The following is a 24,700-nucleotide window of genomic DNA, read 5'->3' as shown; positions in this document are numbered from 1 at the left end:
GGGGCTTTTGGGGAGCAGGGGGGAAGTAAAAAAAAATAAATTGCTGGTAACTGTAAACTGCTAAATTGTGGGATAATATTTATTTACAAAAATTACAAAAAAAGAGATTTGATGTAGAAGGGAAAAACATTAGTAGACCAAGTATAGAGCCCTGGGGGACTCCTATAGGGTTCAAGTGCTTACCTATAGGCATGTAAAAATGTACCCGTAATAACACTGAGGATTTTACTGTGCCGGGTACACGTGTCTCTATGCGTACAGTACAGTATGTGTGTGCGGAATGTGTATCCACCGCCATTAGTGTGAGTCCTTCAACGCCGTGTGCCTGCCAATGAGATAATGTGGCAGAAAACGGAGCGACGATTTGATCCATTGATCTGCTTCTCTCTGGCCAGCTCAGGGGGAGCTCTCTGAGTTATGGTACTGCCATCTTCCTGGAACACCACCGGTAAAGACCCATCCCTCCAAGAGGTGAACCGTACCGCCACAGGCCACCCAACACAACGCGCACACACACACACACACACACACACACACACACACACACACACACACACACACACACACACACACACACACACACACACACACACACACACACACACACACACACACACACACACACAGCTACTGTACAGCAGTACTAGATACAGTAAAGTGGAAAAGTGAAGGCAATGGTGAGTCATCCGGTCAAGAATGAAAGAACACGCTCATTAGGCACTCGCATTTCTCCAGTTATTTCTACCTTTCACAGCCTTGCATTAATATCGCCAAAATTATTTATAGTTTTTCCAATGTCACTTTTATTAAAAGCACAGTAGATGTTTTATTTTATTTTATTTCCATTCAGCACTTTATAACCTACTCATTCTGCTTATCAGCTAAACTGCATCACTAATCCCATGGACAGCTAATATGCATGAACTGCTTGCGTGGCAGAAACTTCAAATGCTCACAACTTCTTCGGAGAAAGCCTTACTGGAGCGGAGATGTTGTGTGCAGGAAACAACAGAGAGAGCAGTGTGTGTGTGTGTGTGTGTGTGTGTGTGTGTGTGTGTGTGTGTGTGTGTGTGTGTGTGTGTGTGTGTGTGTGTGTGTGTGTGTGTGTGTGTGTGTGTGTGCTCGCGTGTGCTCGCGTGTGTGTGCTCGCGTGTGTGTGCTCGTGTGTGTGTGCGTGCATGTGTGCAGTTAGGTGTATCTGTCTCAGTGCATTACCCCACACAGATCAATAAGCCTTCTATTCCTGGCCATTAGGTCCTGAAGTAGGGGATGGCCTTTCTCTTGCTCTCTCTTTCTTTCTCTCTCTCATTCTATAGCTCCCTTTCCACCCTCTCATCTCATCTGCTCTTCTTTCCCATGTATCCCAGCTCATGTGTTCCTTCTCTTCCACTTTTCCCTTCTCTATCCCACACTATCCCCTTCATCCTTCATCCCGACACCACCAAAGGGACAGTGGAAGGCTGGAAGCATCCTCCAGACTGGCTCGCACAGCCATAGGCTCGCATCAAACCCACACCAGGGCAGTTTTGAGGGGATCACAGAGGTGATTGGATTTACGGCTAGAGGGATCCGCCGTCTGCTCAGAAGACGGGCACACGCACAACGCACGGTGCACACACTCACACATTCATACGCCACACACTTCACCTAGTCCTCTGCTCTGCCTCGCTGCTAGGCTAAGGCTCTTGATCTGTTAATTCATGTTATCCTCCATGGGAAAGGGATGCAGCCAAATGTCTGGACATGCAATGCAGTCAGACACACACACACACGCACACACACACACACACGCACACGCACCAGTGTCAGTCATACTTACATACTGTAAGTTAACTCAGGAATACAGATGCCTTAGAAGTACATATCGGTACCACAATGTAATGGATGAGACAATACAAATGAAATCAGAACAGTTCCCTGAGAGGACGGAAAACTACTAGTATCAAAACATGGATGTGTCAGGAGCCAATGAGGATACAGATGCAAGCAAGGGTGGCAAATCAATAGGTGATGTGGTAAGGTCTCATTCATTTACACACCCACACGGGCATATTGCAAACAACCACCTTTTGATATGTGTTTAGACAATATTGGTGAAGTTTCAATACTCATTCATAAACGGTACACACGATGTATACAGGCGTTGGAAGCCACTGCTCAGGAGCACTTAGAGTAGAGTGGATCAAATCAGCCACCTTTTAAAAACCTTTTTCCAAATCAACATGCCAATGATGTTTTGATAATACATTACATGCTCAGTGAACTAACTGTGGTACTAGGTTATAACACACAAAATAAGAACTCCAACTTGGCCCCCTCATCTGTACCTTAGTTGCTATCATTATCAGATAAGGCGAGACATAAGGCAGCCCAAACTGCCAGTCATGTGGAGGAAAAAAATAAAAGAACATCACCAAACGGATGGGTGGATGACTCCCTATTCACCTTCACCAGGCTCTGATAAGGCCCTATCTGATCCACATCGCTCAAACACAACACTGTACAGCGGTGCCGCCTTTCAAGTTCAAAGTAGAAACCATCTCACGACATCATCCTAACTGAACCGAGAATAATCTACAAGAGAATGTGCAATAATCCCTCAGGTAGTCTACCTGACTGAGATTCATGCTAGAGCTACTGCTTAAGAACATGTAAAGACCACCATGACAGACAAATTCAATCCAACTAATCAGCCGTTTCAACATCAATCTCGTACGCTCGAATACTCATCATTTACGGCATTTCTTCTACATGGAATAGAAGACAATAGAAATACAAGACTGCACTGGAGCACTGCTACAGGTAACTTTGCTGAAACGTCAGAGAAAAAAATAAAGATTCATCCTTTCCTATGTATGACAGGCTCCATTATTGGCCTCACTGTCCCATGCAGGTGAACGTGCGTATGAGTCACTGCCACAGACGCGGGGGTTTAAGGGGAGAGGGAGAGAGAGAGCCAAACGGACAGCTCTACATCACACCATAATGAGCTGGCAGAGGTTGCAGGAGGGACACATGGAGGAACTGTAAAACTAGCCTGACACAGGCAAACAAGCAGGCGTTCTCTGAAGCTATACGACTCCCTGCGGTGCCGTTTCGCTGCAAGCTGGCGTCCCTGTTTGTGTAAACAGCCTGCTATTGCTAGCAAGCCGCTACAAGCTACCATAACCACCTACATCACAACGTGACATGGATATGAGGAGGAAACAGTAGCCAGATTTGGTGTGGGTTCTAAAATGTGTGTGTGATAGTGACATTGTGATTGACGATCCTGTGTTTTCAGAGAGAACAATATGGAGACCGATTGGGATTCATAAGGTAGGCTTACTTATTTGCGTCCCTCAATTTAATGTTATGACTTTTGCCACAACAAACACAAATTGGCACATGACAAAACACGATGGTCGACACTCCTCCATCCTGATGTCCCCTGGCCTGCATTGTCATTTGTATCAACCCTTGTAAGATAAGCACATTATTTGACCATAACTTGCAAACACCAACAACAAAAACACGTATCTCCATTTCCATCTGACCAATAACAGCACAGGCATTCATTCACACACCCACCTGCTGCTGAGGAGAGGCTAGCCCTGTGAAGGCCCAACCCTCTCAGGAATGCGAGGGCCCAGATGAGTGTTAAAGGGGCCCACAGTAACAAGTTGTAGATCAATGGGAAATGAAAGGATACAGCCTGAGAGCCCCAGTCTGAGTCCCGATGGCCAAGATCTTCTGCACGGGGTCAAAGGCCATGGACGACGGTTGATAGGGGAAGCCATGACGGACGGTCTGGTGCGGTCAGTGAGGACAGGGGAATGAAAGTGGAGCCATTAGAAGACACATATTTTGTACAACAGTATTATTTTGATTATAAGCAATGTGTCACACGCCACCCGTTTTGGTTAAAGTTTGCAGAAGGATATTACGTAAACCGCACCGCAGAGAAGGAAATTGTGCCATGTTTTTGTATACTGTGCATTGTTCCTTAAAACACTTGCATGCTACAGGACAATGTCATATTGAATCTCTCATCTTTTTCCTCCAACATGAAGTCGAGATTACATTTGAGCTCTGAAAATAAAATACACCAATGAAAAATATGGCATTACAGGTCTACCACAATACAGGCTTCTTGGCTCATGCTTTATGACAGCGAGCTGGTGGGTTGTTGGATTTGTTTGCTTAGAGCTAAAGCAGAGAGCTAAAGCTGTTACATAAGATGAGCTCATAGCCTAGACACCTGCCCTTCCCACGCATCAACATGGACAAAGAGCATTGTGGGTCATCTACAACCTATCAACCTGTGTGCATCATGACGGTTTCATCTGTCTGTAGCCCCCCACCCCCCAAATAAACATATATGTAGCCCCCCCCATAAACATCTATCTGTAGCCCCCCCAAATAAACTTAATAGAGCCCCCCCAAATATACGTATATCTGTAGCCGCCCCCCAAATAAACATCTATCTGTAGCCTCCCCCAAAATAGACATCTATCTGTAGCACCCCCCCATAAACATCTATCTGCACCCCCCCCCGAAACAAACATCTATATGTAGCCCCCCCAAAAAACATCTATCTGTAGCGCCCCCCCATTAAAAAAAACATTATTCTGTAGCTCTCCCCCCCCCCCTAAAAAAGAAAAGAAAATAACACCCATCTGTAGCCCCAAATAAACACACACACACACACACACACACACACACACACACACACACACACACACACACACACAGACACACACACACCCTCCCCTTGTTTGTCACTTTCTCTGATCACTGATTCTAAGTGCGGAAAAGATGAGTTTAACGTCACTCCCGAGGGATATGAACCCCTTTCTGTAGATGTATAGCTTTGAGCGCCCACAGGCTATTATTACTATCACGTAATGCGCCGCATGACACACACAGGCCGACAAATATACACATTCATATAGAGGAAGGAAGGCCGGATTTAACACGCTTTAGGAGATGAATCCTAATCAATAGACATGCAGGACAAATAAGCTAGCGGTGCCTTTGGGGATGTGTTGCGTTATATGTGTGGAAGAAGAGGCAGTCAGTCGCACCTTGCATGCAAATGTAGCCTCTGTTTATTAACACCATCCATTTCTCTTGGAAGGGAAGGCAGATCACTGCATTTCTTTCTTTTTTTTCCTTAAACAGGCCCTGATCATTTCCAGTCGCAGTACCTTAATTGTGGATCGATGATGATGATGATGGGGGTAAACCGTGTGGATCAGAAAGAGATGTGAGGAGAAAGTGGTGGGGATGGATGGAGCTAGTAGTGTGATGGGAGATAGTGCGCTTCAACCAGCCAAACGAATGACAATCCAGAGACCCAACAGATTATGCAAGAAGCGAGCTGCATGGCCCACCCCGCGGTATATGACAGCTCATGCGAACAGCTCATGAACGATGGTCGCCAGAAGAAGAAGACCGTTTCGTGACAGCAGCATGAACACTGTATTGTATTGTAAGCATGGATAATCTGAGAGGATGTAAACAAATCTATGTAAATATTAAGACGAACATTAAATGGCTCGTGGTGGTCATTCATTCATTTGTCGCTGCTCGAGAAAACGCACTCTCGACCACATATGCGCATTGAAGGTTAGATGCTGCCTGGCGACCAAGCCTTGGGTATATTATGCAGAGCGCTATGTCAATGTACTGTGTGTGCTGCTGAAGCAGAGACCAGTACTGATCAAAGCTATGTGCACGATCCCCAGCGATCTGATGCTCACAACACTGGGCTATCATAATTACATATTAGATTGTGAGAATTAGCTGGAGAATAACGTTCGGCGAATTGCAATTAGTGTCGATAGACTAATTTATTGCTGGGATCGAGCGCACTTGCACCTGCTGTATGTTGAAACGGGATATTAAGTGGTGCGGTGAAAGTGTACACAGTTAACAATACGAGTCTACACACAGGGTAACATAACGGGGCTAAACGTGCTAAATAAAAAGCCATCTGTCCCCCCACCTTGCAGAGCTGGAAATGATCGGACTGAAGGGTCTCCTGGATGAGGTTGTTCTCCTGTGGCCCCGCTTGGACGGATGGGGATGAGGAGGAGGAGGGAGGGAGGACCTCCTTCAAGCCGTCCAGTACCTTCCTGATGTTGAACTTCTTCATTTTACCCCCAAGAAACGCGTTTAGAACAGGACTGTGGACCACAAAAAATCACCCGCAAAAGATATAGGGGGGAAAACCACTCTCTCGCGCGCGCTCTCTCTCTCTCTCTCTCTGTCTCTCTCTCTCGCAGACTATCTCTCTATTGCTCTCTCTCTGTCTCTCTCTCTCTCCTGATTTCCTCTGTAGATCTCACATTATTAGAGCATGTCTTTGAACGCGGTCTCCATGCTGAAAGGCTCTGCCCAGGCGAACCACCTGGGTCGGGCTCCCTTTGTGGCGGTATCTCTTGTATTTAGCTGAATGGCTGTGGTGCGTCGGACCGGTGTCCCACTGCGTCTCTCTCTCTCTCTTCCCCTCCTCCCTCCCGTCTCCAAACGACGCTCCGCTCTCTCAGCCAACGCGGAAACGCAGAAGCCACGGTGCTCTGGCGCATTTCAGCACCCGGATGTCTGACAGAGAGAGGCTGCTTCACCACTACATTCTCTCTCTCTCTCTCTCTCTCTCTCCTCTCTCTCTCTCTCTCTCTCTCTCTCTCTCTCTCTCTCTCTCTCTCTCCTCTCTCTCTCTCTCTCTCTCTCTCTCTCTCTCTCTCTCTCTCTCTCTCTCTCTCTCTCTCTCTCTCTCTCTCTCTCTCTCTCTCTCTCTCTCTCTCTCTCCTCTCTCTCTCTCTCTCTCTCTCTCAGCAGGTTCTGCTCCACTGCACCTGGCAATGTTGGGATGCAGCAGCAATGGTGAGGCAGACAGACTGACACAAGTGTGCATCATGCCAGCCAGCTGCCCAGCAGCCAGCCAGGTGACCTTGTCGGCCCAACCTCACTCACACGCGTTACATTACATGCATCACATCCAGTATTCAAAAGGATATGCACCTGAACCGAGCCATTTCAAAATCAGTATGTTGACTGACCTTGTGTGATATACACTACTGTACATCGACAGTAACAATTTCTTACGGCTCTACCAGTGATTTTCAAACTTCTTCATTTCAAGGACCGCCAGTTTGACATTCATTAGGGCTACGGACCCCCATTTAATGGCATTTCTATCTCTGGGACCCCAATTTATATTGTAAAATCAATGTTTATTTAACTCTGAGTGTACAAATGGAATGGACCCGTTAGGGTCCATTTGGTTCCATTTGTACACTCTCAGAGTTACAGACCCATAAGGGTCATTTAGGTTCCAAACTATCTATCATTTAGCTGGGGACCCCCTGGAACTCCCTCAAGGACCCCTGGGGGTCCCCGGACCCCCACTTTAAGAACCAATGGTGTAGGCTACTGCTTAGAGTTTGGCTTTGAATTACAGTCTCAAATCACAAAGATCAACCATTTGATTCTGAGTGTGCACACTGACTAGCAAGATGTAGGATGCATCCAACAATATTAATGGTTCACAATACAGTGAATTACAGTATTGATTTGTGTGCCTTATTAAACTGGGCAATGATGGAAAGGGAACAGGAAGAGCAAGTGGATTGATTAGCCTTAATTAAAATAAGAGTAGAAATTATCATCATCAACAACAGGCAGTGAAGCCCGCCCTGCACTTAGGCTCATCATTACTCGACTCCACCAGTAAACTGAATGTTCTTTTTACATCAAAGTCAAACATAACAACTTGCCGTTATACAGCACTTATATAGCATTATAAAGTTGGATCCAACTTTCGAATTTATCAAATCTCCCCCGCAGGCCTAATAGTGACTTCTACCACTACGAAAGATGCCGGACTAAAGTAACAGCTTTGACAAGGTCAGCAGAGGCTGACTGACTGTCATGGGCACCTGTACAGTCAGTTTGTTAACACGTGCATCCTCTGCAGGTGCCCGCCGGCAGCTAGACCCCAGAGTGCAGCAGTGGAAGTAATATCTCTGTTTGCTGTCTTGCTATGCCACACAGGGTAACCTCGTTCCCAGCCCTTTTCTCATCTCACAAGGAGAAAAGCCTGGCACAAAAAAACGACAGCCGAAAGTGTCTTTAGGGCGTGACATCCGTTACTAACCCCGGAAGCTGTCTTTTTTTTACCAATCACAACACGGTTTTCATGCCCTGGGAATATAAACAGATCTGTACAGCATCAATGTAAGTTACTCTTGGACAGTAGTTTGTTTATATCCACTTACACACTTTCGGCAGCAGTTCTTGTCTAACCTGGCGTCCCTTATTTTATTTTTATTTTTTTGTAAAATAGCACATCTACAAGCTCACAAAGCATCACAAATTTGTTGTACAGTAAAGCATATGGTATATAAGTGTTTAAGCTGGAGTTGGTCCAAAATAGGCCATATGTGTGACTCAACCCCATAGTGGAAGCATGCCAAGTAATATACTGTAATATGACCCTCAATAACCAAAGTGTTTTGCAAGCATTGGCAATTTGGCCGGTATTTCCATGCAACCAGTCAGTGGGTGGTGCATGGCTGATACTGTATATCAGGGATAATATGGATACACTGAGAAATATAAGAAGATAGAGTTGAATAACAAGGCCCAAAAGCAGATGAAGGGCGCAAGAAAGCAAATTATCATTTGGGCAATTATAACAGGGTTGCACGGGAGCAATTGTTGTTATTTACATAATGAACTGAAATTGACCACAGACACACACACGCACGCACGCACGCACACACGCATTTCCCAACCCACTCTAATGATATCGCCTGATTCAGAATACATTACACAGCCAAACAAAAAGGCTGTTATTAGTCAATTGAGTGTGTCCGCGCACGCGCGTGTGTGTGTGTGTGTGATGTGGGAGGGGATGGCTCTTGGCAACTCTGACATCAGTGATTTAATTTAGTGCCATTGTATTGCAGCCAGGCCATTCATCTGGCTGCATTGTGCATGTGTGTGTTTGTGTGTGTGTGTGTGTGTGTGTGTGTGAGTGTGTGTGTACATAATGTGCATGTGTGTGTGTGCTGTATTTAGAGTGTGACTGCTGTGTTTGTCTTCTTTGATAAGGCTTTCCATTGAGGCAGTGCTGTATTGTATTTTTTTGAGAGGGCCAAAGTGCAAAGAGAGCTCTGCAGAAAGACGGACGTGAAAAGGATAAGCAGAGATGTAAATCCCAAACATAGTCAAGGTGATAGGGTTATATAAACCTTTCAACATTTTCTCTTTATTACATTGCAAAATCTCGGATTAGTGTCTCATTTCTTGCAAAGTAAAGATGAACTTATTGAACTATTTCATAAATATGACAGTATTCTCCTGTTTTATCACAGCAAATGAACAGCAGAAATGACATCAGCACTGGCAACTGTAATGAAGTGTTGCACCTTAGAAGACCAAAGCCTAATTTATGGTTCTCCAAAAATAACTGATTGAAAATCTGTTCTTTTCAGCAGGCGATACATTTGCATAAAGCATAAATTATGCTTAAAGCTGTTTTTACTGTACTGTGTATTATCAATTTGTTTTTCAACCAATGACCCGCTACTCACCTGTTGTTCTCACTTACTGTACTTACTCAGTCATCGCGAACAGCTTTAAACTCTACGGTGAACGGTGAAGGGTATAATGCAAAGCTGTTCTCTGCTGTGCTAGTTCATTTGTGTCATTTTCAAAAATAATAATGATTTAGAGGCAGTTTTTAATATTGATGAAGGTGTAGTAGATGTTTTGAAGCTTTTTTCAAGCAATATCAAATATTTATTTCCATGTGAATTATAACGGGCTAAACCACTGTACCAAGATAGGCTGTAGGCTGTCTGTGCTTACATCCAGCATTTGACCACATGTAATGTGAATGAAACATACAATGGTATGGAATCAGAAGGATCTGCTAGTGCCAATGCGTCCCTCATTTTACAACACTGCTGGTTATCATGAACAATGTCTATTTTGACCTCAAATGTCTATTGTGCCCATATATAGAGATCCCTGATGTCAACAGTATATGGCCATATATGGGCATGCCCCCTTTTGTGCCCATATATGGTGCTGACTGATGTTTTGCGCGTGATGCCATGACGACACATTGAGGTTAGAACACACACTTCATATTTGGACGTAGCTGCATTGGGAACTCCTTATGGTTATGTTTGAGTCATGGTGACATGAGCGTGACGACGTGGTCCCTCCGCCTGCTCGCCCTTAAACCAATTTTAATATACAATTGCTTTCTCAATTTTTTTTGTAGATTTCTTAATCAAAGTCAGCACTGTCTGGTCATTTTAATAAAACGTTATGATTATGATTAATCTGATTGCCCTGATTGAAAAGACCTGTTTAAAGTAGACTATACTGCATACTGCAATAGTTCTCAAACGTTTACATTTCAAGGTCTTCCCCTTAACTCAGACAGTGTACATTTGTACCCACTGTCTGAGTTACATACTTGTAAGGGTCAATTTAGACCCCCCTAAAGGAACACAGAGAGTCCCTGAAAATCCACTTTGAGAATCACTGGCATACTGTCCGTCATGGATATTGCATTGCGTATTTTATCCTGAGGAAAACAGCTATTCTACAATGATGTTGTATAATAAAATACTGCATCAGAGTTATGAGTATATACATCATCTCTCTTCCTTTCTTATGAACAAACAAACCTCACCTCATGTGATCTCATCCCAACCAGGCTTTATGAGTTGATAGGCCCTGCAAATATAAACATATTGGACATCTTATGCACAAAAGTGTTTTGCTAATCCAGGGCCAGGGGTTAAGGTGCCACGGCCACGAACATTCTCTCTACAGCACAACAGGTCCCCTTGATGCATGATCTTGTGTGAAGTGCATTAAGCCCACTGGTTTTAATATAATGACTTGATATTCTTGGGCACAAATCAGTAGTGTCAGGGTAAGCCTGTTATAAGCTTTATGCAATACACATTCATTAGTGCAAGATCAAATCATTCAAGCCCGCGCACACACACACACACACACACACGCACGCACGCACGCACATGCACACACGCACATGCACACACACAATCAGTAGTAGTTTTTTCTGTACTTTACTAGGGTGCTTTGGCAAAACCTGGGGCTAAGTACAATGTGCCTTTGGCCTGTGCAGCGTTGGAGCGCTGCAGAATACACCTACACAAACACATTTGCATACATTACATGGACATTTGCATAAAGATTATGAATATGCATCTGCATAAACAGGACATGGACAAACAATACACTCGCACAGAAACACGTAGTGTCCTCCCGCGCAAATATCTAAAAGTAACCTGGGAGCAAAGACACACAAAGGTCCTCACACACGGTAATACCTTCAGTGTTAATGTGAAAGTGTAGAATAATTAATTATTCAATTAGAAATGGACCCGTAAGGGTACGCACGCTTACACACCGGTCCCCCATTGGCTTGGTTTCTGTCAAAGCGGAGTCGAGACTTATCCCGCCCGAGCACTGCACGTGTGCAGCCCCAGATCTGGGCCCCATGCCTGTTTACCCCCACCACCACCACCACACACATACTTCACAGACACATATACGTACCACCAGCACGAGCGGAGGCCCTGGGCTGTCTGCGTGACAAAGCGGGAGGGACACAGGGGACAGAGACAGGTCACAGAGAGTCGGGGCGTCTGTCTGTCATGCGGAAAGAGTAAAGAGGCGGCAACCCCCCCAACCCCTGCTGACAGCCGTAGTTAATCAAGTGAGTCACGGCACACCTGAGTATAGACTTATATGACCTCCCAGGAGTACTCAGCCTCACGTCGGCCCTTCCCCCAAACGCCAGTTAACAAGGTTGGGGAAATATCATTTACACGCGCACACACACACTCTCATATTTAAACAATCACATGGAAGACTGCCACAGCCGGTAGTATGGACAAGGAAATATGCACCGTGCGGTCACACACAAATGCACACGCAAAACGGCAGGCTAACACACACACCAAACGCCAGTTAACAAGGTTGGGGTAATATCATTCTCACACACACACGCACACGCACACACACACACACACACACACACACACACACACACACACACACACACACACACACCCTAAGTGATTGTTGGTTAACAGCCTCTGTCCTTGAGCTTGAGGTTTTATTTTGCATCACTAGGAAAACACACACATACAGTATTTATGTGCAGTGGGGACAGCACAGAGATATGTCTGTAAATGTTGCACCAACCCCCCCCCCCCCACCCGAACTCCCCAGTACCCCCACAAAGCAGGACATAAATATTGATGTGGGGATAAAAGAGATTAGGAGATGGGGGTGTGGATATTGAAAACCTCGTAAAGCTTTCATTACTTCCATAGTGCACCTAATCAGAAACCCAGCTCTAATATGAGCACGTACGTTATGATCCTGGATTCTCATCTCATCTTTGACAGACGGGGGTGAGGTGTGAAGAGAAGAGAAGAGAAGAGAAGACCCAAGGGCATGGTTAGTGATTTCCCGTTGTTAAAATTCTCTGATTGAGTTTGGTTTTGAGGTCACAAGGCACTAACAAGCCAGAAATGACAAGGGGTGTGTCACGTGTGTGAGCATGCATGTGTGTGCATGTGCTGTGCACATAATACATGCATTCCTGCACACAGCCAAGTGTTGGGGGCTCAGGGGGATGGACGTGACACGACGGTGGCTAGTCGTCTGTACCCGGAGCGGCACAGCTGGTATCAGCCAATAATCAGCCCAAGGCGATAAGGCGGCCATCAAACACACACGTGCACGCACACACACACACACACCTACGCCCCAACGAAGATGGATGCCATTATTAAGCGAAAGGGCGCCGCCAATGTCACCAATGCGGTGACACAGGGCCTCCGGGAAGACGATGCTGCCCAAATATTTCGTTGATTTAAGCTAGTTATTCCAAGGTCAGAGACAAGAGACGCCCTTGTGGGGGGGATGAGCACTTTGTCCTTAGTTCAATGTCAGTGACACAAAAACAGTCTGGACCTGAGCTGTTGTCAAGGTGAGCCGGAATCCAATGCATCCACGGAAACCCAACACAGCAACAATGTATTTATTTCCTCATATTGGGGGGGGGGGGGGGGGTCTTGGGCTGGAAACTCACCATGTGACCATATGACTGACACACACACACACACACACACACACACACACACACACACACACACACACACACACACACACACACACACACACACACACACACACACACACACACACACACACACACACACACACACACACACACACACACAAGAAAGAGAAGAATAGAACGATATGTGCTGAGTGTGTTCAAAATATGTGTGTGTGTGTGTGTGTGTGTGTGTGTGTGTGTGTGTGTGTGTGTGTGTGTGTGTGTGTGTGTTTTGTTTGTTTGTTTGTTTGTTTGTTTGTTTGTGTTTGTGTGTGTGTGTGTGTGTGTGTGTGTGTGTGTGGAAAGAGAAAGACATAGAGAGGGAGAGTGAAAGATTCACACCCCATTATCTAAGACAGTGATAATCAATGGCGCTTTGGCTACCGACAACTCCCCTGAGAGGCAGGCTTGGCCACTCGCTGCTGGTTTCCAAAGCTCTAATCAATCCACACTACATCATTCAGCACTTCACCGTGACCATGCATGTGAGTCACTATGCGTGCGTGCGTGCGTGTGCGCACGTGTGCGTGTGTGTGGAGCCAGTTTGTGTCAAAGCGTTTAGGGTGAAATTGCTGCAGATAATCGTTATCATACTGTAATTAGTGGTCAATATCAACAACATGGTGGCTGCCACCTCACCTAGGGAGCAAGTGCTTTGAGAAGCATGATCAATTGCAGGTTGCCACCCACCCTGGGTTGAAACTGCCATCTGCCACCTGCAGAAGAGTAACTCCTGTGAGAATGCTGTTTATAGATTACAGCTCAGCATTCAACACCACAGTCCCCTCCGGACTTAAAGGTTCTATGACATTCATTTTCCCTTTTTTTTATTTTTTATGTTTTTTTGGGGGGGTTTATGACCTCAATTACACCCCAAAAAACTGGACTTTGAACATTCAGTGGATTTTCTGTGGTCTGGGGTTTTCTGAATAATTGGGCTGAAAAGTAATCTCAACACTGATTTCCCTCCTCCAGTGGTGGAAAAAGTACACAAATGTTTTACTTTAAGTAAAAGTATCAATGCTGCAATATATAAATACTCCGTTACAAGTAAAAGTACGGAACGCCAAATGTACTTGAGTAAAAGTACTCATTATGCAGAATGTCCCATTTCAAGTTTTCAAATGTTTAAAAACCTTTGGAAAATAGCAGATCGGCCGTTTTCAATGGCCGAAATGTATATAGGGCTGAAGTGGTTCAATGTATGTTTTGTAATAATAAGGTACTTGAGTAAATGTGCTTGGTTACTTTGCATCACTGCCCTCCTCCACTGCCTGTACACCCATGACTGTGTGACCAAGGCCAGCACAGCTCTAACCTATAGTGGTCAAGTTCGCTGAAGATACGACACAGTGACACTGATCACCGATGACAATTATGACAGGAGTGAGCTCGAGAACCTATGATGGTGCCAAGAGAACAAACTGTCTCTCAGCGTCAACAAGACCAAAGAACTGATCATGGACTTACAGGGGGACGGACAGCAGTGGTGGAAAAAGTACTCAAATGTTTTACTTAAGTAAAAGTATCAATACTGCAATATAGAAGTATACTCCGTTACAAGTAAAAGTCCGGAATTCAAAATTTACTTGAGTAAAAGTACAAAAGTATTGGCATCAAAATGTACTTAAAGTACCAAAAGTAAAAGTACTAAATGTTTGAAAATAGCAGATCTACAAGCTCACAACGCGTCGCGATGCGACGCGTTGTGAGCTTGTAGATCGGCTATTTTCAAATATTTAGTACTTTTACTTTTGGTACTTTAACACACTCACCGCCAAAGGGGAGAATTCTCCCCTTTTCAGTACATTTTCAGATCGGCTATTTTCAAATAGCCTAGGTATAAAATAGGGTTAAAGTGGTTAATGTATGTTTCATTATATCATAATTTATATCTGAAAAGTAACAAGTAACTAACTACTATAATTGTAGTGGAGTAAAAGTACAATATTTGCCTCTGAGATGTAGTGGAGTAGAAGTAAAAGTATTGGAAATTGAAAATACTCAAGTAAAGTACTAATACCTCAAAATTGTACTTAAGTACAGTACTTAAGTAAATGTACTTAGTTACTTTACACCACTGAGAGGGGTAGCAACTTCCAGTTCCTCAGTGTCCACATCACTGAGAAACTCACCTGGGAAATGCACATGTGATACTTCCAAGTGGTGAAGACGGCACAGCAACAACCTCAGGCGGCCCACAGTCCTACAGACCTTCTACAGAGGCACCAATGAGAACATCCTGACTGGTGGCATCATCACCTGGTATGGGATCTGTACTGACCACAAAAATAAAGAAGGTTGTGCGGATAGTAGTCCGCTTGCCAGAATGTGAACCCGGACATGTTGAGTACCCCAAAGTTTTATGTTAGAAATGTTGAGTATGGGTCCCCAGCATGTGGAAACTGCCGGATGCTAACTTGCATATGTTGAGCAATTTTCAGAATTAGCGTAATTAGCTTTTATTAGCATAATCACCTATATGGACAATATTTCAGCAATAGTCCTGGGCCTTAGGGATATTTTCGCGCTAATCAGTCTTAAATGCACCAAATTTGGCCCAGATGTAGCCCAGGGCATGCTCTAATGATTTAGCTAGGGCGCCCGAGCGGGCGACCATTGTGGTTGCCATAGTGGCCAAATCCAAAATGGCCGCCATGTAAAACGGTTTTGGCTGTAACTTTTGAACCAGATGAGCTACAAATACAAACTTGGTGTCTATTTCATGTTTTTTGACCATTGCAAACACATTGGAATGCTTATCATTACGATTGGGTGTGTCTGAAACCCTAATATGCATATTTCCAAGATGGTGGAAAGATGTGCAAACGAGTTATAACTTAACCTTTGACACTTTTGGCAAACTTGTCGATTTTATGTTTTTTTTAAGCATTAGAAACACATTGGAATGCTCCGATTAATGATTAAATCTATCTAGAGCACTCTAATTAGCTTATTACCAATATGACCACTATCAACAACCTAAAAAAAGCAACCTATGTATGTTACACATACAATTTTATTGAAACAATAGAAAAATGGAGTGGAGCACATCCCTATTGATACAGATAATAAGCCAGTTGGCTAGAGTATATTAAACAATACAAATAAAATTACGGTGCGTGGAAGGGGGGGGGGGGCGCCCCTCCACGCACCACACTACAAGGTTTGTTGTGTAGAACCTCAATGTTCCTCACATCCACATGATGAGGTGTAACAAACTCCGGCTTTTCCTCTCTTCCATGCGCTAGCAGGATGTGATACTACATCAGCCTTCCTTGGCCATGGAAAAAGAGTGCATGGGCAGCTTGGGAGGGAACACTGGATCTCACAGTAGCACCTGATTATGTGGATGTGAGGATGCCTCACCAACAATGAGGGGTCCAGATGACAACATATAAGCACAATGGATAGACAGATACCTTTATTGATCGCACAGGGGAATTTCAGTCACTCAGAGGCAGCACAGCAGTCAGAGTTACAAAGTTACAGATACAGAGTAAGGAATGTATATGTTACAGGGAAATTGGAGAACCAGGGAAATTGGAGAAGGAGCACTCGTTTTCACCGCCCCCCAAGCAATTCTGTAGAAACAACACTAGAGGGAGCGACGAGCCAGGCTTCTCAACTAAAGTGCACACACATATATGGCCGCGACCACACGCACACGCACACGCACACGCACACGCACACGTGCACTCGCTCATGCTCATGCTTTCAATTTGGTTTATTGAAAGCAGGACTGTTAACACATTGACTGCCAGAGTTTATTCATAATGTACTCACCCCTGTGCCAGCAATTTGCGTGTTTTTTAATTTTTTTGTTTTGTAATTTTTCATTCAAATACATTCTCTGATTGTGTTGTCAAGCACCTACGATTGTTCCACCAGTAGAGAGCAGCACATCCAAACATTGATCACCTCGCTCACCCCCTCCCAAACAGGCCCACGTCATATCCGGTCATTCAAAGGATGTGACGTTTTCGACAATTCCCGGCCCGCTGATCGGCCTGAAAACGACGTGATACACTACGACGATGGCTGTTAGTCACCCGGACCAAAGAAAATAGAAGTTGAGCTGTCCGTTTGTCTTTTCTACCGTGTGAAAAACCGTGTTTTTCCTTATTCTGGCCGAAAATCACCGGAGAAAAACAACGTGACCCGGAAATGATTTTTTTTTTTTACATCCGGCTCCGGGTGAGTGTGACGTAAGTGGAAAACGAAAGTGTTGATGAGAAATAAACACAGCCGTGCGATCACAGATTAAACAATGAAAATTCAAAAGAACGTGTAAACAGGCTCTTATGAATCCTGGCACTCAAGCGATGGATTTGAAAGAACGTGTAGACGGGATCTTGGCACTGTATGTGTTAAGATACTTTTATTGTGTTCTGGCTTTTGTTTTAGTTTCTCCCTGACACACACACACACACACACACACACACACACACAGTGATCCATGAAAATAACTATTCTGTCCCTATCGGTTCACAACTCGGACGGCGCTGATTCGACTAGCAGAGCATCGGCCGGTCAGCGCGGGCACTCGCGCCTCCTCGGCCTCAAGCTCTGCTGAGTCGGCGCGCCTCCGTCATGGACAATAACTATTATCACGTGTGCGTGTGAACGCGTGTTCAGCGTTCCCCTAGCGTAGCTTCCTGGTTGCTACGTGGGGGGGAACAACAAAAGACAGGTCCACGTCGCATTAAAGCCCCGCCTCGCCCGGAAGCCCTGTGCCTAAAAACGAGCGCTCTGTCTTCAATCTCCCTGGTTCTCCAATCTCCCTGTGACATATACAGCAATACAAAGGTAAGACATAACAATAAGATGCACCATCACTAAAGAACAAAAGTATACACCTGTACAAACTATCCTGCACTATGCAGAAAAATAACAATAACACCAGGTTACAGTGTCCTGTCAAACCGTGCAACCAGTACAATCACTGCAATGCAAAGAAAAGTGACAAAGTGTCCACAGTGCAATCAGTACAATAACTATCTAAGTGTAATTAGAGGTCAGAGTCCTTGGTACATCTTTTATTCCAAGTTATATGACCGGGAGCAGTATGGGTTAGCGCCCCAAGCCTGTGTCTTCCGTGAGGAAGAAGCTCAACAAACCCACGGTGAGGCCTTTAGGAGGGCCATTCAAGCAAACCGGCCCAAGGAACCATCACACCAGAAGGAAATGTTTGGATCGGAGTGTTGCAGCGGATCTGGTGCAGCGGATCTGGTACAGTGCTCAGGTCCTGGACCTGGTGAGACGAAGGAGGAGCCCGGCCAGGAGGCCACCCACAGAGCCTAGTCCCTCCACGTGCCAGAGCCTCCCCGAGTTCCGGCAGAGTAGTTCCAAAGAAGCGGACTGAGTGGCCCTGTCTTTCCCTATAGGACTGACCGTGGGTCCTGGGACGTAAGTTGGGGCTTGATCAACCCCGGCTGGGTCACCTGGGCGAGGGTGTATGTTGCGAGATCCGAAACACCCGATGACCCCAGGCTACAACACTGATGATACGTCCCAGGTGCATCCATGTGATGTATTCTTTATAGACAGTTGACCTGGCAGAGCGACCAACGTGTGTCTCGTTGTAAATCCTCATAGCTACCTGCACAAAAGACATGCCAAGTCTCAAACAGTTCCACCCGGGGTAGGTGAATCTACCCCGGGATGCCCCACTATATCCTTGTGAAGGGAGAGGGACGTGTTTGCCATGATGGCGTCCAGCCTCCTCACTGTACGCACCTTAGCCACCCCCTCCAGTGAGGTCCCCACGACCGAGCCCACCTTCCTCACCAGCCATTTACAGCATCCTGTTGCACACGCCAAAACATCGGCGTCTTCTCAGGAAGAACAGCCTGCTCCTACATTAGAGTATGTCAGACCAGTCCAACAACCTGTTCAGGTGCACTCCTAGAAACTTGTAGTTGGCTACAATCTCCACCACCTCAGCATTTATGGTGCTGGGGACCGGAGGTACCCTCTTGGTCGTGCCATAGTCCACCACCATCATCCTTGGTCTTGCTAGCACTGGCCCGGAGGCTGTTTGCCTCGCTCCAGTCCACAAAGTCCTTCGCCATGCTATCGTGCTCAACAGTGTTGTCACCTGAGATGCAGCTGACCACTGCAGTGTCATCTGAGAACTTCTGTAGGGGCCATGTCTTGGAGTTGATCGGAAGTCAGATGTGTATAGGGTGAACAGGAAAGGTGACAGTACTGTGCCCTGGGGACAGCCGTGTTGTTCACCAGCACCTCCGACTGACAACCCTGCAGTCTCACATACTGCGGTCTGCCCGAGAGGTAGTCTGTGATCCATGCCACCAAGCCGTGGTCCACATCATCAACGCAAGCTTCTCAGCAAGCAGTTGTGGCTGGATAGTGTTGAAGTAAAAACACATGATTCTGACTGTGTTGCCCAGGGTGTCAAGGTGTGTGAATGCCCTGTTTAGCATGTAGATGATGGCATCATCAAATGTCCGCCTGGTATGCAAACTGAAGGGGGTTGAGGTATTCACTCACCATCAGTCTCAGTTGATTCAGTACCAGACCCTCAAAGGTCTTCATGCTCTTTGATGTCAGAGCCACTGGCCTGTAGTCACAAGGTGCAACTTTTCTTAGGCACCGGGACAATGCAGGAAGATTGCCACAGTTGCGGCACCCTCCCCGTCTTCAGAGAGAGGCATATCGTTTGGATCAGCGGTTCTGGACAAGCGGATCTCCATATATGCCTATACTATACTGATACGCCCAGCCCACGTATGCACGTACACTTTGTGCATTAATTGTAAGATTGTTTCAAATACTCCTATCTATATCAATAGGAATGTGCTGCACTCCATTGTTCTATCTTTCAAATACATTATATGTGTAACATACAAAGGTTGCTTATTAAGGTTGTTCCTAAAAGTGTTCTGGGTGAAAATGTTGAATACCTTTTTGGGGATAGTGTTGATATTGTTAATAAGTAAATTAGAGTGCTCTAGATGGATGCAATCACTGGAGCATTTCATATGTTTCTAATGCTTAAACAACATAAAATAGACACTAAGTTTGCCAAAACTGTCAAAAGTTAACGTTTTCACATAGACGCCATCTTGGAAATATGCAAATTGGGGTTCCGGACACACCCAATCGTAATGATAAGCATTCCAATGTGTTCTCAATGGTCAAAAAACATGAAATAGACACCAAGTTTGTATTTGTAGCTCATCTGGTTCAAAAGTTACAGCCAAAACCGTTTTACATGGCGGCCATTTTGGATTTGGCCGCTATGGCGACCCCAAAGGTCGCCCGCTCGGGCACCCTAGCTAAATCATTAGAGCATGCTTTGGGCTACATCTGGGCCAAATTTGGTGCATTTAAGGCTGATTAGCGCGAAAATATCCCTAAGGCCCGGGACTATTGCTGAAATATTGTCCATATAGGTGATTATGCTAATAAAAGCTAATTACGCTCATTCTGAAAATTGCTCAACATATGCAAGTTAGCATCCGGCAGTTTCTACATGCTGGGGACCCATACTCAACATTTCTAACAAAAAACTTTGGGGTACTCAACATGTCCGGGTTCACAATGGGGCTCTATGGGCTGGCAAGCAGACTATAGCCCAGCGCATCAATGGATGTGAGCTTCCCCTCATTCAGGACATACAGTAGACGACGGACGATGTGTCAGCAAAGCCCCACAAGCTTATCAAAGATCCTAGTCATTCCAACCATGGACTGTTTCAGATGTTGCCACATAGTGACTCCACAGCCATAAGAACACTGGCATTAGGCTACTTTCCCCAACTTCCCTAAATGGAAAGCTAAATGGGAATACCAGGAGGAAGAACAATAATGTCTGTTAAAACGCAACCATTTAACAATTGTCACTATAGACCTGTTTGTCTGTCTGTCTCACACACACACACACACACACACACACACACACACACACACACACACACACACACACACACACACACACACACACACACACACACACACACACACACACACACACACACACACACACACACACACACACACACAATACCCCCTCAGGCTCTCACACACCTCCCACAACACTTAAAACACACACCACCCACAAGCACCTGCTCAGCGTGTACATACATACAGTACGTGGATATATTTAGAAGTAGGACTGATGCACACTTCAAGCACCACAAGGTGTGCCATGGCTAATGTACTTACTTTGCTATTTTATTTCTTTATCATTCTTATTTTTCTCTAATATCCTTAATTATTTCTTGTTATTTTGGCTGCTACAATGCTGAAGAACACAAACCAAGGCCCGGACCGCTGGCCTAGTGGTCCGGGCACGTAAGCTCTAATGTTGCCTGACAGCGCATCGTGGATTCGAGTCCCGTTCCCGGCGGTCTTTGCTGCATGTCTCTCCCCATCTCTCTCTCTCTCCTGTTTCCTGTCCATCTTCACTTAGACTATCAACAAGGGCAGAAAAGCCCCCAAAAAATATCACAAACACAAACCAAAGATTCGTACTCTCTTGTACTTGCATAATATATGATGTACTGTAACAATAACATCTTGAGTCTTGAAATATGGTAACTGGATGACACTCAGTTCAAAGGCACACTGAAAAAGGATACTTAAGTAAATGAGACCCAATTTCCCCAGAGACTGGAAGTGAAGTCTTTCACCAAGGACTCTTCCCAATCTGTAGTCGCCACGCCTCTGCCAGTAATTCAAGCGGTTTAATTATTCCCTGTGATTGGTGAATGTTATTACACTGTTCCAACAGGGGGGGGTGAAACCTATAGCCCGTTGCTTCATTGGCAACCCGATACTACGCAGCGCAAATTCAAGACTGAGCAATGGCGTTGTAATGCAATCATCTCAGACGAGAGGCAATTAGCTTGCGATCCAAGAAGCGGCAGTGATGTTATTTAAGGTGAATGTGTGTATCCTCCCATCCACCCATCCGTCTATTAGATTAGTCTGTTGGGCCACATACTGGAGCTTTGAAGTGACGATATCCTGTCGCTGTTTGATGAGCGCTGAGCCAGATGAGACAATACCTTAACCACTTAGAGCCCTGTCGTCTTAGAGAACTGGACTTGAACCACTTTTTCCGTCAACACCAAATGTCTTTGTCAAAAATAGCCGTGCGATGCATTGGGAGCTTGTAGATCGGCTATTTTTGGCTAATGTTCCCCCCAGACTATGGACACACACATACATGCACACACACACACACACACACACCATACACAAACATACTGCATACACTGCAAAATCTTGTGTTCATTTAACTGAGAATGAAAAGAAATTGACACTCAGGATGTTACAGTGTATATGTCACAGGGAAAATGGCATTCCAGGGAAATTGACAGGGGAGCGCTTGTTTTATAGGCACGGGGCGGTGCTGCGAGGCGGGGCTTTGATACGAGGACGACGACCACAACAACAACATACTAACCAGGAAGCTACGCTAGGGGAACGCTGAAAATAAAATGGATAATATGAGAGAAATACTCAAGTAAAGTACGAATACCTCAAAATTGTACCTAGTAAAATACCTAGTAAATCTACTTTGCACCACTAGTACAAGCCTCAGTGGCGCACTTCGATAATCATTGGACTCCCCACCCACTACCACTGGGAGCCGGGGTTTGACTCCAGCTTGGGACATTACTTTTTCAAACAACCGCAGACTACTTTTTTTTCGCTGATAAAGTATAGTTTTGGACCATGACGGAAGGCGCTCCGACTTAGCAGACCTTGAGGCCGAGGAGTCGCGCCCGAGCGCCTCCAGGCGCGAGTGCCCGCGACGACCGGCCGATGGTCTGCTAGTCGACTTAAGCGCCGTCCGAGTTATGTACCGATAGGCACAGAATCGTAAATGATGTTGTGTGGGGACTGCGTTTGCCCCAAGTGCCACTCACTGCACTAACATAGCCCGCCAGGCCCGCCCCCTGGAGTGTGTGTGTGTGTGTGTGTGTGTGTGTGTGTGTGTGTGTGTGTGTGTGTGTGTGTGTGTGTGTGTGTGTGTGTATGTGTGTGTACACGCGCGCGTGTGCGCATGCGTATGCGTGTGTGCGTGCTGGTTTGTGCATGCGTGCGTGTGTGGTGTGGGGCTCATGTCTGGCTTGCATTGCCCTCTAGCGTTGATTCTACAGAATTGCATGAGGGGCATGAAAACAAGCGTACCCCTTTCAATTTCCCTGGAATGCCATTTTCCCTGTAACATATACAATCTGGGAACCCATCGCCAAATAAAAAGGAAAAACAGCGCCCTCTGCTGTTTTTTACTCTTTCACTTGGATCTGGGACGAGCTGAATGGTGCACCCATATTTGGTCCATAGATATAGAAACCTAGATACCTCATTGGCCTCTGCCGTTCGTTGGAGCAACTGGTATCGCGGCCGTCATTTTAGCGTAGGCAAACTGAGACTCAAAGTGACTACTGGCCAATCACAGTGCGTCTTTTTCGGGACTTGTCAGTGCAATGGTTCTCAACCAGTGGTCCGGGGACCACCAGTGGTCCTTGAGGGGGTTGGGGTTCCAGGTGGTCCCCAGCTAAATGATGGAGAGTTCATAACCAAATGGACCCTTATAGATCTTTAAATCTTGAGTATAACATTTCACACTCTCAATCAATCAATCAATCAAATTGTTAAACATCTCATCAAACGGTGTTCCGTGGCTCAAATGTTGAATAAATAATGGACCTTGATATGAAAAAGGTTGAAAACCACTGTTCTAATGCATTTATGTCCATTGAAGCAGACGGTCTCTCCACAATTAAAATCATCACAACAAGTTTGTCACAAATGCGAGACATGGAGTTATGGATGGATCCAGTAGGCGTAGGCCTATATTTGGTTACATCTAAATTGCATATTTTCATACCAAAATACTTTCAAGTAACAGTAATAGTCACAAAATATTTTTGTCTCCATTCACTGACAGACTACATGAAATATGCTGGCCACATTGCAGAATTGCCTTTATCCAACAACTCGAGGTTACGGATGTAACCCTGGTTTCTTTAGAATTCGGAGTAACATACTCACTATGGGATATCGCCGCCTCCCGGCGATGAACAGAGCTACATACCATAAACTCCCGGGCCATTCATTGGCTGAGAAGGGTATGTCACGTGTCCGGTAGACCGGAAGAGGTATAAAACCTCTTGCGTGACGTGGCTCATCCTCTTTAACAACCGCTCTCTGCATGCAGATGCACACAAACAGGGGTGTTAAGTGAGTATGTTACTCCGAATTCTAAAGAAACCGGGGTTACATCCGTAACCTCGAGTTTCTTGTCAAATTCTCTGTAACATACTCACTATGGGATACATAAACCCCCCTGGGGCTTACAGCCATACCGAGAACCCTCTCAGGTCCGCACGCCCCCTAGCCGTAAGGCCCCGTCCCCACGGACGTGACCTTTGGCCTCACGGGCGCCCCAGCCCTCCGGGCCGGGGTGCAGTATATATTTGAAAGAAAAGGACCCTGACAGACTAAGTCTGCCTTATTCAACTAATGAACAGACACAAGTCTGTTCCCT

The 24,700-nt window shown here is 45.5% G+C and overlaps 2 protein-coding genes across 2 annotated transcripts in view; both read right to left on the bottom strand.

Annotated features, from left to right (window-relative positions):
- stxbp5a (syntaxin binding protein 5a (tomosyn)) overlaps positions 1-6,175 on the bottom strand; it is a 129,766-nt gene extending 123,591 nt beyond the window's left edge. Inside the window, exons 1-2 of the mRNA XM_080452457.1 lie at positions 5,990-6,175; positions 3,692-3,789 (exon numbers count right to left, since the gene is read on the bottom strand). Coding sequence (XP_080308583.1) covers positions 3,692-3,789; positions 5,990-6,139 — 248 coding nt within the window. The 5' untranslated portion in view covers positions 6,140-6,175. The remainder of the gene's footprint in view (positions 1-3,691; positions 3,790-5,989) is intronic.
- A 13,458-nt stretch (positions 6,176-19,633) lies between these two features.
- The window catches only part of adgb (androglobin), a gene marked incomplete at both ends in the record, with an annotated part of 78,883 nt that continues 73,816 nt past the window's right edge, over positions 19,634-24,700 (bottom strand). Inside the window, one exon of the mRNA XM_080452767.1 lies at positions 19,634-19,754. Within this exon, the coding sequence (XP_080308893.1) occupies positions 19,634-19,754 (121 nt within the window). The remainder of the gene's footprint in view (positions 19,755-24,700) is intronic.

This window comes from Gymnoscopelus braueri (genome assembly GCF_963280865.1).
Source record: "Gymnoscopelus braueri genome assembly, chromosome: 16".
Taxonomy (NCBI): Eukaryota; Metazoa; Chordata; class Actinopteri; order Myctophiformes; family Myctophidae; genus Gymnoscopelus; species Gymnoscopelus braueri.
The sequence above is the reverse complement of the archived record's forward strand: the minus strand, read 5'-3'. Positions and strand labels throughout refer to the sequence as shown.